The sequence below is a fragment of the Schistocerca nitens genome, chromosome 2 (genome assembly GCF_023898315.1).
Source record: "Schistocerca nitens isolate TAMUIC-IGC-003100 chromosome 2, iqSchNite1.1, whole genome shotgun sequence".
NCBI lineage: Eukaryota > Metazoa > Arthropoda > Insecta > Orthoptera > Acrididae > Schistocerca > Schistocerca nitens.
The window spans coordinates 56,957,456-56,970,381 of NC_064615.1; the positions used below are offsets into that span (position 1 = coordinate 56,957,456).

General features: G+C 41.8%; 1 protein-coding gene across 5 annotated transcripts in view; it reads left to right on the plus strand.

The window, feature by feature from the left end:
• Positions 1 to 12,926, plus strand: part of LOC126235713 (coiled-coil domain-containing protein 39) — a 408,779-nt gene that overhangs the window by 163,408 nt on the left and 232,445 nt on the right. For all 5 annotated transcript variants that reach the window (XM_049944479.1, XM_049944477.1, XM_049944478.1 and 2 more), the window contains one exon: positions 2,836 to 3,027. In XM_049944479.1, the coding sequence (XP_049800436.1) occupies positions 2,836 to 3,027 (192 nt within the window). The remainder of the gene's footprint in view (positions 1 to 2,835; positions 3,028 to 12,926) is intronic.

The window sequence follows — 12,926 nt, forward strand, 5'->3', positions numbered from 1 at the left end:
ATTTCAGTTGGCTTATTCTTTATGTTCGAAAGCCATATCACAGAATGCACTTCACAAACAGTGGGCTCAGAGACTGTCTTAAACATTTTGAATGATCACTAACAAATGTGAATGCAACACAATCTGGCTGTAATGGTGTCAGTGGAAAGACAGTGAATGAGAGAGATGAGTGCGAATATGCGGAACTGTTACTCTTGTGCTGCAGTGGTGTTAGAACAGAACAGTAGTTACTTTTCAGACACACCTTATATCACATTTGTTGATAGTTCTGTTAACTAAAAAAGAAACGAAGTCTTTTATGTGGAGATATGGTTAACAACCACTGAAAAATGAAAATGAATTTACAATTTCAATGTAATATTTCTAATTAAAATCTAGTTTAATAAAGAGAAAAAGGAATTTGTGTTTGGTTGTTTAGCAACGTGCTTATATTTGCTGATTTCCAATAGGACCATCTTTCTGCTTTTCTTAACAGAATGTAAAACTTCACATTCTACATCACGTGAGCAGTTTTGTGTTAAAAGATGTTTGGTAAAAGTTGAATCTATCTCTCTTAATCTCTAGCTTCTATTGTGCTCAAGTAAGCTAATTGCCACAGCTCTACCTGTCTGATCACTATATATTTTTCCACATTGTTTGCATGTGATTTTATATATTCCATCCTGCATCAAGGATTGCAATTTGTCTTTACTATTGACTAAAATTTTGGCATTCTGTTACTGTAACTGCTCCTGTTCTGTTTCAAATTAATCACGATGTAACATACCAATGAGAGATTACGTACTGATTATCTATATGATTATCTATAACTCGCCATTGCTGAGACTTGTCCCTCCCCCTCTCCCCTCCTCCTCCTCCTCCTCCTCCTCTCTCTCTCTCTCTCTCTCTCTCTCTCTCTCTCTCCCTCCCGCCCCCTCCCCCCCTCCCTTCTCCTTCCTCTGGTTGAACACCCTGTGTAACCTGAAATACATCATATATGAAATCCTTTACCTCCCATGCTTTACTCTGTGGTCCTTATTTTCCAAATAGTAAGCTATTTCTCAGTGCATTTGATTAAGATCGCATGTGCAGGTGGCGACTATTGGGAGGCGTGGCAGACGGATGGTGTGTCGGGAGGCACTCTCTCAGTTTGCCACTTGCCTGTTCCCCAGGGAAGAGGAGGTGGTTGTGACCTATGTATGCTGGTGGGTGCAGTAAAAGAAGAGTGACTTTTAACCCTTTATTTCCGCCAATACATCTTTCCTTTAGCGATGCTACGGCGGTCCTCTGCCGTTGCTTGTCCGGGTGTGCTGTGAGCACCCGGCAACTACTCAGGAAGTGGATGCGGCACCTCCACCGTCTACACTCGAAGAAGGTGGCACATGCGTATGTGGCTTACACGTGCCGGCCTAGTAGGTCCTAGATCCCCTCCCGCAACTGTGGCTCGTCTCTGCTCTCTGTACCGCGATAACGGTTGTCGTGTGGTTGAGAAGTGCACTGACCCTGGCCTGCCATGCAGGTAGGCCCCATGGCTCCACTGAAGTGTCAGGAATGCTGATGTCCTGACCCAAGTTGACATGGAAGACCCCCAGGTCTTCTCAACTGTGTTGGAAGCTGTCAGCAGTGCCAAACTTGTGACTGGGGCTTACGGAGAGGAAGACATCTCTCCAGCAGCTGTTGGCGGTGTTGGGTATGAGCAGGAAATCTACAACAGACTTATACCCAGTGTTAATACTATGGCAGGGAATCAAGTAAGCACATCCTGTGCACCATCGATCCTTCTGACCAACTCCCTTCTGAACTCAAATTCTGGAGTATTTACTGTGTGAAATATTGGCTGGTGTTGACGCAATGTCACTTGTAATGACTGCATAGGCTTTCCTAATACGAATATATTAGCGATTCGTATCGTGCCCTATTTGCTCAACCTTTTTTTTTTACACCAACAGACTGGTCCGTAACAATATTCAGTATGCCTTCTTGCATCAGTGTCACGGCCCCTTACTTCACATAACAAGGTGACGTGATACCTCTCATTCGTATTGCTTTACTAAGCTTCTGCTGCTGCTAGCTACTCAGTTCATGCAAAGCGCTGATGTCCTGCTTTCCGCCTGACCTGCTAACGTGATGAAACGCTGCCATTTTTTTTCGAGCTTGTTGACACCCCCGCAAGGAACACAAAGTGAACGAGGTCTTGCAGTTAGGAAATTATGTGGCCAGTTGCATGATACAGGGTTGGTACATAACACATGTTAAGATGACAGTGTCGGACTGGAAACACTACACTTAAGAGATTAGAAAAGTTAGCAATGTCTACTGTCATGTGGTCACACTTAGCATAACTTTACATGGTCTATAACACTGCAACTGACACTGCGAAGTTTTGTTATGCTGTGGGCACTGTGAATGACAAGCAGTGACATTCCGTGTCCACATGCTTTCTGCTCTGTTTGAACTACCATGCCTAATACATGAGCTTCATCAGTGTGCCCATTTGTCATGTAACTGCAATTTCTCGGACATTCTGCTTTTGTGAACCCAACTAATGGCTAATGGGTCACAAGGTGCTTTTGTGAATACTTTCTGCAAAAATTTGTTGTAACCATCTTAGACTTATGCTATGTTGTTGCGGATATGTATTGAATATTGGAACTTAATTTAATATTTGCAAACTAGCTGTGTTTTATAGGTACAGTGTATGCGCAATTACCAATGATCATTTACAATAGTGTTGGGTTGTGTGATTTTCATTTTTTCTTCTCTTCAGTATCTGCTAATGGGGTATTTATCATATGTAATACATTACTGAATTACAGCACATTGACATAGAAAATAATGACATGTTTTTGCCTTCAGGAAATGAACTTAATGCGAATAGAAGGAAGAGAAAAGTTATCACTTCTAGAAGAACAAAAAAATTTTTTTGAGAATGAAGTGAGCAATAACAAAGAACTGGAGCACCAAATATCTCTTGTTAATCAAAAATTGTCCATACGTAGAGATGAGAGTGCAAAGCTTGCACAGGCACTTGAGGATTTGATGGGTGAGGTATGTAATACATAGGAGATGATATTGTGTAAGTAATTCTTTATTTTGAATTTATAATATTTTAGGCTAAAATAATTTTACAGTGGCAGTTATAGAGCTATTTAAAGCTATTTTAGATACATAATTAGAGTACAAAAGCATCAGTCCTAAATTAATTTAGGTACTGGGACGCCAAGATAACACACCTAATATATACACAATATTCTTGTAGATCTAATAAAATGTACACTTGACAGCACAAATATTATTGGTAGAAAATCAGTCACATTCAAATTCTGGTAGGGCACTACTGCAAGTGAAGTACAACATGCTTTTCTTCTGGATTACATTCAGAACACACAGAAGAGGAATTATTATTTATGCACAAATGGTCCTGTCTGTATTCTACACCTATTCCAAGAAGACACAAAAGATTTTCTGCAAATAAAATTCACTTTTATTAACTAAGGTGAAATACAGGGACACATTGTCATCGTCTTTTTGTTGTTCTTCATCCCATGTTTTCATGGGATCACCATCTTAATTATTGCATTCGGGAGTCTTAGCATGTGGCTGGATCCCATCCCTGACACCATCCCTTTCCTACTTGGGATAAAATTAGTGCATCCCAACTGTCTGTGTCTAGTTTTAGCTCCTTTGAAAGTGTGTGAATGTTTCCTAAAGGGTAGAAGTCATGTAACTGAGGTGAAACATGGGTACCAGCCGAGCCTGACATTTACCTAGTCAGATGTAGGACACAGGCTAAAGACCACATGCAGGCTGACCAGGACACTGCCCCTCATCATTAATCTACCAGGTGGATTTAATCTGAAGTGGGTGCACCTCCATGAATCCTGCAAGTAGTATGCACAGCTATGCAGGTGGAACTACATAGACGCTTGAGAGGGAAATTTTTGTTGGTCTTCACTGTAAGTGGATGATTAACTAGTAGGTTATATGTGTAAAGAGGCAGATGTTTGATTCGATGTGAAGTTGCAACAGATTTTTCTGTTTCTTCCGTGCTGTTAGAGACACACATTACGGTATGTGAAAAACATGCCTTTATTCTGATGATGTACAGTTAATTTTCCACAATATATGTAAAGTTTTTAGGCTGTAAATCAGTGAGAATCTCTTGTGGTGCCAAATATAACAGACGGCAACATTTGCTGCTAACCCACCCATGTTGAATGTATCTGTCTTCTGCAAATTTATAATAAGAAAAATAAAGAGGTTATGGAGATATCAGACTTTTGGGAAAATATCATCCACACAGTCACAAAGAAAGCAGTGGCAGATAAATGGAAAACTATCTTATAATTAAATTAACAGCTTATGCCTCAAACTTGCTGGCAGGAATAATGCTCAAAAGAATGGAAAAGAAAATTGGGGATCTGTTAGATGACAACCAGATTTGCTTTAGGAAAGGGAAAGGCAGCAGAGAGGCAATTCTGACTTGATAATGGAAGCAAAACTTAAAAAAGAAGGTTCCAACAGGGATATGGAGTTGAGCTGACTTTAGTGCCATGCCCAGTTGCACTAGGTTTCTCAGTTGAGGATACCATGATGTGAACAGTCCATTTGAAGTGATCCCACAGATTCTCAATTGGGTTTAAATCCGGAGAGTTTAGTGGTCAGGTGAGTATAATAAATGCATGCTGTTGTTCTTCAGATCATGCACATACACTGCGAACTGTATGGCATGTTTCTCTATCCTGCTGGTAGATGTCATTGCACAGAATAAAAGCACACTGCATGCCAAGGTAGATATGATCGGAAAAGATAGATGCATAGTTGTACTGATCCACAATTGCGATATAACCCGGGGAATGCCAAAAACATTCTCAAGACCATAATGCTCCCTCCACTGGCCTGGATCCATCCAATAATTGTTGCAGAGTGTTTGTTGTGTGTCCGATGGAGCTCAACAGTCATTCGTCTGAAAAGGCCACCTGTTGCCACTCAGTTTAAATGGGTGCATGAACCAGGCACCTGCTGCAGAGGCCCATATGCAGCAATGTTTGCTTGATGGTCGTTGAGGAGACACTGCTGGTAGCTCCTTGTTTTATTTTTACTAATGCCTGATGACCTAAAAACTGCATGGAGACATTTTGAGAGACTAAATTGTGTAACTTCCTTGAGTGAATTCTGGAGCAATTTATCATGTCAGATGTTACCCCTGCATGTGGTGGCAGTATCCTGCTCCACTGACTGTTCTGCACTGATTGTTAGTTAAGGTAGCAAGTTATGTCTATCATCACATCATTCATTGTATGGGATGATAGCCAGTACATAATTCAAGGTTGATATCTGAACCACCTCCCTTAGACTCCAGCCACATATTACAGCTTGCTTTCAAGTTTCATTTACTAACCACTTAGTGCCTATCAGAGTTGACATAAAACTGGGCGAATTGTCCTTTATAATACCATATTCATTTTATCCACAATTGTTACATGATTCACATTCTAGGAATCAAGTTCAGCTATTACTGTTCTTCAGCTGAAGCTACATTACATCTCAAGCACAAGCAGTCACTGAAATGAAGAACATTGTGTTGGGCAGTGTGCTCAGCAACTGGGTGGCCCAGCTTTTCTTGGCCACACTTTGTTGGTTACCATTCATGTAGACTGACAGCTTGTTGACTGTCATACACATGTACAATGCAACAAAATGGTTGCAGCTTAGCTTATAGATCATGTGACTGATTTCACAGGAAACTTTGCCTTTTATGGGTTTGGTGATACTTGTGTTCGAACTGGAGTAGGTGGTGGTGAGAGGATGTATGGCACAGGTCTTTCTTCTAGGTCTACAGAGACACAAGTCATGAGGCAAGAGGATGGGAACAGGGGTTGATAGAGATGGATGAGGATAGCGTGTAGGTTTAGTGGGTGGTGGAATACCACTGAGAGGTTTGGGAGGGATACTGCGTAGGACAGTCCTCATTCCAAGGCATGGTGAGAAGTAGTCAAAACCCTGGCAGAGAATGTGTTTCAGTTGCTCCAGTCCAGAGTGGTACTGAGCCCTGAGGGGAATGGTCCTCTGTGGCCAGATGATGGGATTTTGGGAGGTGATGGGTGACTGGAGAGATAAGGCATGGGAGATGTGTTCCTGTAAAAGGTTTGGAGGGTAATTAAGGCCTGTGAAGATGTCAGTGAGACCCTTGGTATATTTCAAGAGGGACTGCTCGTCATTATAGATGAGACAGCCATGAGTGGCTAGGCTGTGTGGACGGGACTTCTTGGTATGGAATATGTGGTAGCTGTCGAAGTGGAGGTATTGTGGATGCTTGATAGGTTTGATATGGACAGAGGTACTAATCTAGCCATCTTTGAGATGGAGGTCAACATTGAGAAATGTGGCTTGTTGGGTCGGAGAGGTAAGGTGACGAGAATGGGGGAGAAGGTATTGAGGTTCTGGAGGAATGTGGATAGGGAGTCCTCACCCTCGAGCCAGACCAGGAAGATGTTATCAGTGAATACGAACCAGATGAGGGGTTTGGGATTTTGGGTAGTTAGGAAGGATTTTTCCAGATGGCCATGAATAGTTTAGCGTAGGACAGTGGCATATGGGTGCCCATTGCCATACCCAGATTTGTTTGTAGATGATGCCTTTAAAGGAGAAGTAATTGTGGGTGAGGATATAGTTGGTCATGCTGACCAGGACGGAGGAGGTTGTAGGTTTGGAATCTGTCGGGTGTTGGGAAAGGTGTAGTGTTCAATAGGGGGCATTAGGGATGTTAGTGTAAAGGAACATGGCATCAAATGTAATGAGCAGGGTACTGTGTGGTAAAAAATAGGGACTGTGGAGAGTTGGTGGAGGAAATGGTTGATATTTTTTATGTAGGAGGGTGGGGTGCGGATAATAGGCTTAAGGTATTGGTCCACAAGAGCAGAGATTCCCTCAGTGGAGGCACAGTAACCAGCTACAATGGAGTGTCCTGGGTGGTTTGGTGTATGGACTTTAGGAAGCATGTAGAAGGTGGAAGTGCATGGTGTGGTAGGGGTGAGGAGAGAGATAGACTCAGGGGAGACGTTCTCAGATGGGCATCATGTTTTGAGGAGAGACTGGAGATCATGCTGGATTTCTGAAATAGGGTTACTGTGGCAGGCTTTATAGGCGGATGAATGTGACAGCTGGCAGAGTCCTTCTGCCAGCTAATCCTTACATTTCAAAACAGCTGTGATGGAACCTTTTTCAGCAGGTGAGATCAGTTTTCAGTTGGTGAATTGTGGTTATTTCTGCATATATAAGATTAGCTTGAAGGTTGGTGGAATTGGAAAATGATAGGAGGCTAGTTCGAGGTTAAGAAATTCTGGAAAATTAACAGGGGGTGATTTGGGGACAGTGAGAGTGGATCACAATTGGATGAAGGAGTGAGCTGAGTCAGTCAGGGTTCTACATTGGTCTCGGGTTGAGTCTGAGTGGTAGGGTTGGCCATGAAAAAGTGTTTCCACTATAGGGACTGGAAGAAGGAGAGAAGGTCTTTAACAAGTCCAGTATGTTTGAATTTGGGAGTGGGGCAAAAGATAAGACATTTGGAAAGGACTGATACTTTTGTGGGGCTAAGGCTTTTGGAGGAAATGTTCATAACTGTGTTTTGGGTCTGTTTAGGTTCTGGACTTTGTATGGTGGTGGGAGGGAGTTTTTGAGGATAGGGTAAATGTAGTAGGTCTGCAAGGCATGGTTTGTCAGCTATGGGTGGAACTGGAGGAGTTTTTGGAGGCTGCTGTAGAGGTGGTGGATAATGGTAGTCCAAGGCAGGTGTAGGAAGTCAATAGGTTGGAGAGTTTTCTGAGGTGGCATTGTGCATGGTGCTCTAATTCCTGGATGGCAAGGGCTTCAATGTGTTAGATGGAATCCAGGAATTTGGGATTGCACAGCAGGAGAACTTTACGGATGGATAGGAGGTATTGCAAGGAGGTTTGGGCCTGATTGGCATGGTTTTGCAGGACTACATTTGTGAAGGTTAATGGCTAGGGGAATTGGAACAGTTGGAAATCATTGTGGAAGGAGGAGTTGCAGTCAGAGATGGGTAATTTGATGGTAAGGAAATATGGGGCGATACCATGAGCCTTGTTGCTTGGCATCTGTATCTGCCTATGTTGCTGCTGCAGCAGCAGCTCCTTCTGTAGGCGCAACTGTTCGTGCCACCATTTCATAAATGCCAGGCCAATGGCAGCCCAAAATTAACACGATGAAAAGGGGAGGGGAAAAAAAAAATATAGAAGCGTCAGACACATAAGAAAGTCTTCTGTCGCAACTTTACTCTAAACAATGCTGTTGGCACAAGGCAGTGTTCAGGCCAATAGTGGCTTGACAACAAGCTGGGAAACAGAATCCTGCTAGAGGAAATGAAAACACGACATGTGAATCAATCTGCAGATAAGAGGAAGTCCAAAACCACATAGAGAACTACACAGGGACAAACACAACATTAGGTAGACACGTTTGACTGAAGATTGAACACACTGAAATGAAATGGCACAATGCACGAATTGCTAGGCGAGGTCTGCGATTGTTGAATTTAGCATTAGAACTGCCCTGCACGGTTTACTGCACAGGTAAACAATTCTGTCAGTGGATCTGCCATACCATGTGTTGCATGCACTGCCCATGGAAGTTTTTTGCATTTTTCAATCATGGTAACCATGCCAGCTCATCTGCTTCCATTGTAGTGTCCACTGGCTGGGATACTAAACATGTTTTTGTGGTGTTATTTTATTTTTGAATCAAATAATCGTCTCGCCCCAATAAAAACAGTCCCATTAATTGAATCAGTTCTGTTAATGTCATTAAGACTGTATCTCAGGTTCTAGTGTTCATTGTCCTTATTTCCATATTGCAGGGTCGTGGGTTTGATTCCTGGTCGGGTTGGAGATTTTATTGTCAGGGGCCGAGCATTATACTGATCACATCATTTCATTTTCATTGACACACAAGTGGCATCAACTAAAAATACTTGCACCAGCTAGGTGAACAGTCTCAGATGGAATCTCCCAGTCAATAATGCCATACTGTCATTTCATTTCAGTGTCATTTATCGTGGGGAAGTTACTTGGACATTGCTCCAAAGTAGTTGCTCATGTAATCTGAACTGAAATTCCCTAAATATGGCAAAACCAAAAATTAATCTACCACAATATACTTGTACACTGCTTTGATTCAGCTGTACATGCGGCGATTCTTAAATTCTTTAGATACAGGAAAATAGGAATAATCTTCATTATCCATACTGTAGTGAAGCTAGCACTATTGTACATGTTTGTTAACTTATCCATTAACCATCTGTAGCAAATTATTTAAGTCCCATCATATTATCATTCTGTACACTCAGAATAGTACAAATTCCTTTCACACAAGACCCTAAAATTATTATTATCACCCAATGGCAAACTATACAGATCTTTACTAGATTTCGTCATTTAATAAATTAGACACACAAAGCCCCTTTGAAAAATTTCTCTAAATTACACTCCATAAAATCTTCATAAACACAATCATTAATTTAGAATAACTGCCTTAACCTAAAACTTGTTAGGGGATCAAAACCATCATTTAACTAGAGCATATCTCTAACAGTTGCATATCTCAATAGTTGAAGATTCCTGAAGGATGTTCTGTTTACTCAAGCATTTCAGTATTTTCTGGTGGAGCCTTCCATCTGACCTACATTTCAGCCAGGAAACTGTCACTTTTCTGTAGCAGGAGAAAAATATTACTTGCCTGCACAGAGGACAAAGGGGAACAAGACCACAGTAATTATTGGTAGACTCTCCATGAGTTCCCACTCTTTCAAATTACTTCAATACACACTGCATAGGCACTGTCCCCTTAAAAGGCAAAAGAAAATGATTCCTAGCCCAAAATACTAATTATCCCTTTCACTGCTGTGGATGTGTATACACATCCTACTACACCATATATATGCACACCGCTTGGGTTTTCATACAGTGCTATGGACGTTTGCGTTTCTCCTGAGCCACTGACTTCTAACTGCTGTGGTTGAGATACTTTCATATCTCTTTGAGTAAAAAATTTTCGAGTATTTATCATATAACATATGTGCCTCATTGTGTGTGTCATTTATAGAAAACCTCATTTCGATATTATGAATCATTTGTAAAATGTTTGTTATGATCACATGATTTGCAGCACACAAGGATGTGAATAGTGTGTCATGCGTGACTGTCCATCAGAGATAGAAACCAATAACTTGAGAATGAAATGAGATAGTGTTCTTCCCTTAATTTAAAATAAAGTTTCATTGTCTCATCTACACTTCATTCACTACAATGTATGAACTAACATCAACCATACGTAAAGTTTACGCAGTGTTTTTTTAACTGTGCAAATGCTTTCCAATTTCATGCCAGATATTACTTAATTTGATCTAGCACAGTAAGTATGATGAATAACAAAAGGAAATAAGTTCTTTATCTAATGAAGATTTCAGATTTTTTCACATAATAGTTTTTGAAAAATTAGATGATAAGTATTTCATGTAGAAATTGTTAAGGCTTTCGTGGCCACTTGTTGACAAACTGCCTATTGGCTTCTGTCTCAGGTTCTTCGGCCAACATTTGTCTGATGATTTGACTGATGTTTCGCCAGCACGAGTGGCTGGCGTTGTCAAAGCATTACCCTCCATTGCTGGTGGTGAACTCAAGCCAAGCTTGTGGCCGCAGACCATATGTACCTGGTGCGCCAATGTCCGAGGGCTTCTCCAATGATCATTTCCAGTGCAGTTCTCCTCTTGCCACCTGTGATGGTTGTATGCTGCAGTATGGGAAGCCAGGATCCATTTACCTTAAGGCTTTCTTCTTTCTTGTTGAAGCTATTCTTGTGTTTTTGTATTTCTACAGCTTCTCTGAACAAGCAAGAATGTATGGCAGAAAGGCTGTACCCGACATTTCTTTTTCTGATTTCTTATGTCGCAGATTGTTTGACTCTGTTACACTTCTAATATAATTTGTGGAGTACCCATTGCTCCTCAGAACACTTTCTTGGTGTTGCATTTTGCATCTGAGGTTTTGCGGCTCATATATTTGTCCAGCTCGCATTACGAGCATATTAATCATGCCTCTTTTCTGGCTTGGGTGCTGGTTTGATAGATTATGCAGGTATCGGTCAGTGCGTGTCGGTTTTTGGTACACGTTATGTCCCAGGTTTTTGCCATCCCTTGTGACCAGCACTTCTAGAAATGGTAGTTTTTTGTCCTTTTCTACTTCCATGGTAAATTTTATGTTGGCATGGAAGCTGTTCAAGTGTCTTAGGAAGTCACCGAGCTGTTCTTCACCATGGCTCCACACAATGCCCAAAGTATCATCGACGTATCTGTACCACACCTTAGGTTGAGAAGTCGCCAAGTCCAGTGCCTGTGCTTTGAAATGTTCACATGAATAAGTTGGCCACCACTGGACTAAGAGGATTGCCCATGGCGATTCCTTCCAGCTGTTTGTAGAAATTGCCATTCCACATAAAATAGCTCATGGCGAGACATACATGAAAGAGCTTTGTGATGTCTTGTGGGAAAATGGAACCGATGTGCTCCAGAGCATCACTGAGTGACACTTTTGTAAACAAAGAAACAATATCAAAGCTGACCAGGATGTCATTTGGTACAAGTTTTAGTTTCTTCAGTTTCTCAGTGACATGTCCTGAGTCCTTTATGAGTGTGTCGGTCATCCACACATGCGGCTGGAGCAGAGAGGCCAAGTGCTTTTCCAGTTTATAGGTCGGTGAGCCAGGAGCGTTAACAATTGTTCTTAATGGAACATTGTTCTTATGGATCATAGCTAATCCATACAGCTGAGGCGGTAGGGTTTCTGTGTTGCCCAGTTTTCTCTATACATCCACTGGCAGAGAAGACGCCGTAATGAACTGATTCGTAATCCATGTGATATGCAGTGTCGGATGTGCACTTAGTTTTTGGTATGTCATCGGATCTAATAGGTCTCGGATGTTTTGCTCATAATCTTCCGTCTTCATTACGATGGTCGCATTCCACTTATTGGCAGGCAGTACCAATATACTCTTGTCCGTGTTAAAATTCTTAATAGCTTGTACATCTTCTTTCTTCAGATTGCAAGCTGGTGGCTTTGCTTGGCGCAGTATCCTGGCTGTTGCAGTGTGTATTTCCTCTGCCCTTTCACAAGGAAGGGTCCAAACAGCCACTTTGATGTTAGCTATGCTGTGCTCCATAGGTATAGTTCTTGGGATGACAGTGAAATTCCCTCCTTTTTTAAGAACAGACACTTCTTCTTTGGTCAATGGAAAATGTTCTGAGGAGCAATGGGTACTCCACAAATTATATTAGAAGTGTAACAGAGCCAAACATTCGGTGAAGTAGTAAATCAGAAAAAGAAATGTCGGGTACAGCCTTTCTGCCATACGTTCCCAGAGTGACAGATAGAATTGGCCGTATACTGTGCAAACACGTCACAAAGACGATGTTCAAACCGACACAGAAGATCAAAGAGTGTCTTAGATCAGCAAAGGAGAAAAGGGAACTACTTGCAATGTCGGGAATATACCGCATACCATGCACATGTGGAAAAGTTTATGTTGGAATGACTGGACGATCAGTCAACACCAGGATCAAAGAACATAAGTGACATTGCAGGTTGGAGCAGTTGGAGAAATCGGCCGTGGCAGAGCATGCGCTGAGTGTGACTGACCACGTAATAAAATTTGCCGACACAGAAGTTCTGGCTGTAGAGAAGCACTATCACACCCACTTGTTCAGAGAAGCTGCAGAAATACAAAAACACAGGAATAGCTTCAACAAGAAAGAAGAAAGCCTTAAGGTAAACAGATCCTAGCATCCTGTACTGCAGCGAACGACCATCACAGGTAGCAAGAGGAGAACCACACTAGAAATGACCACACGGAAGTCCTTGGACATTGGCATGCCAGGT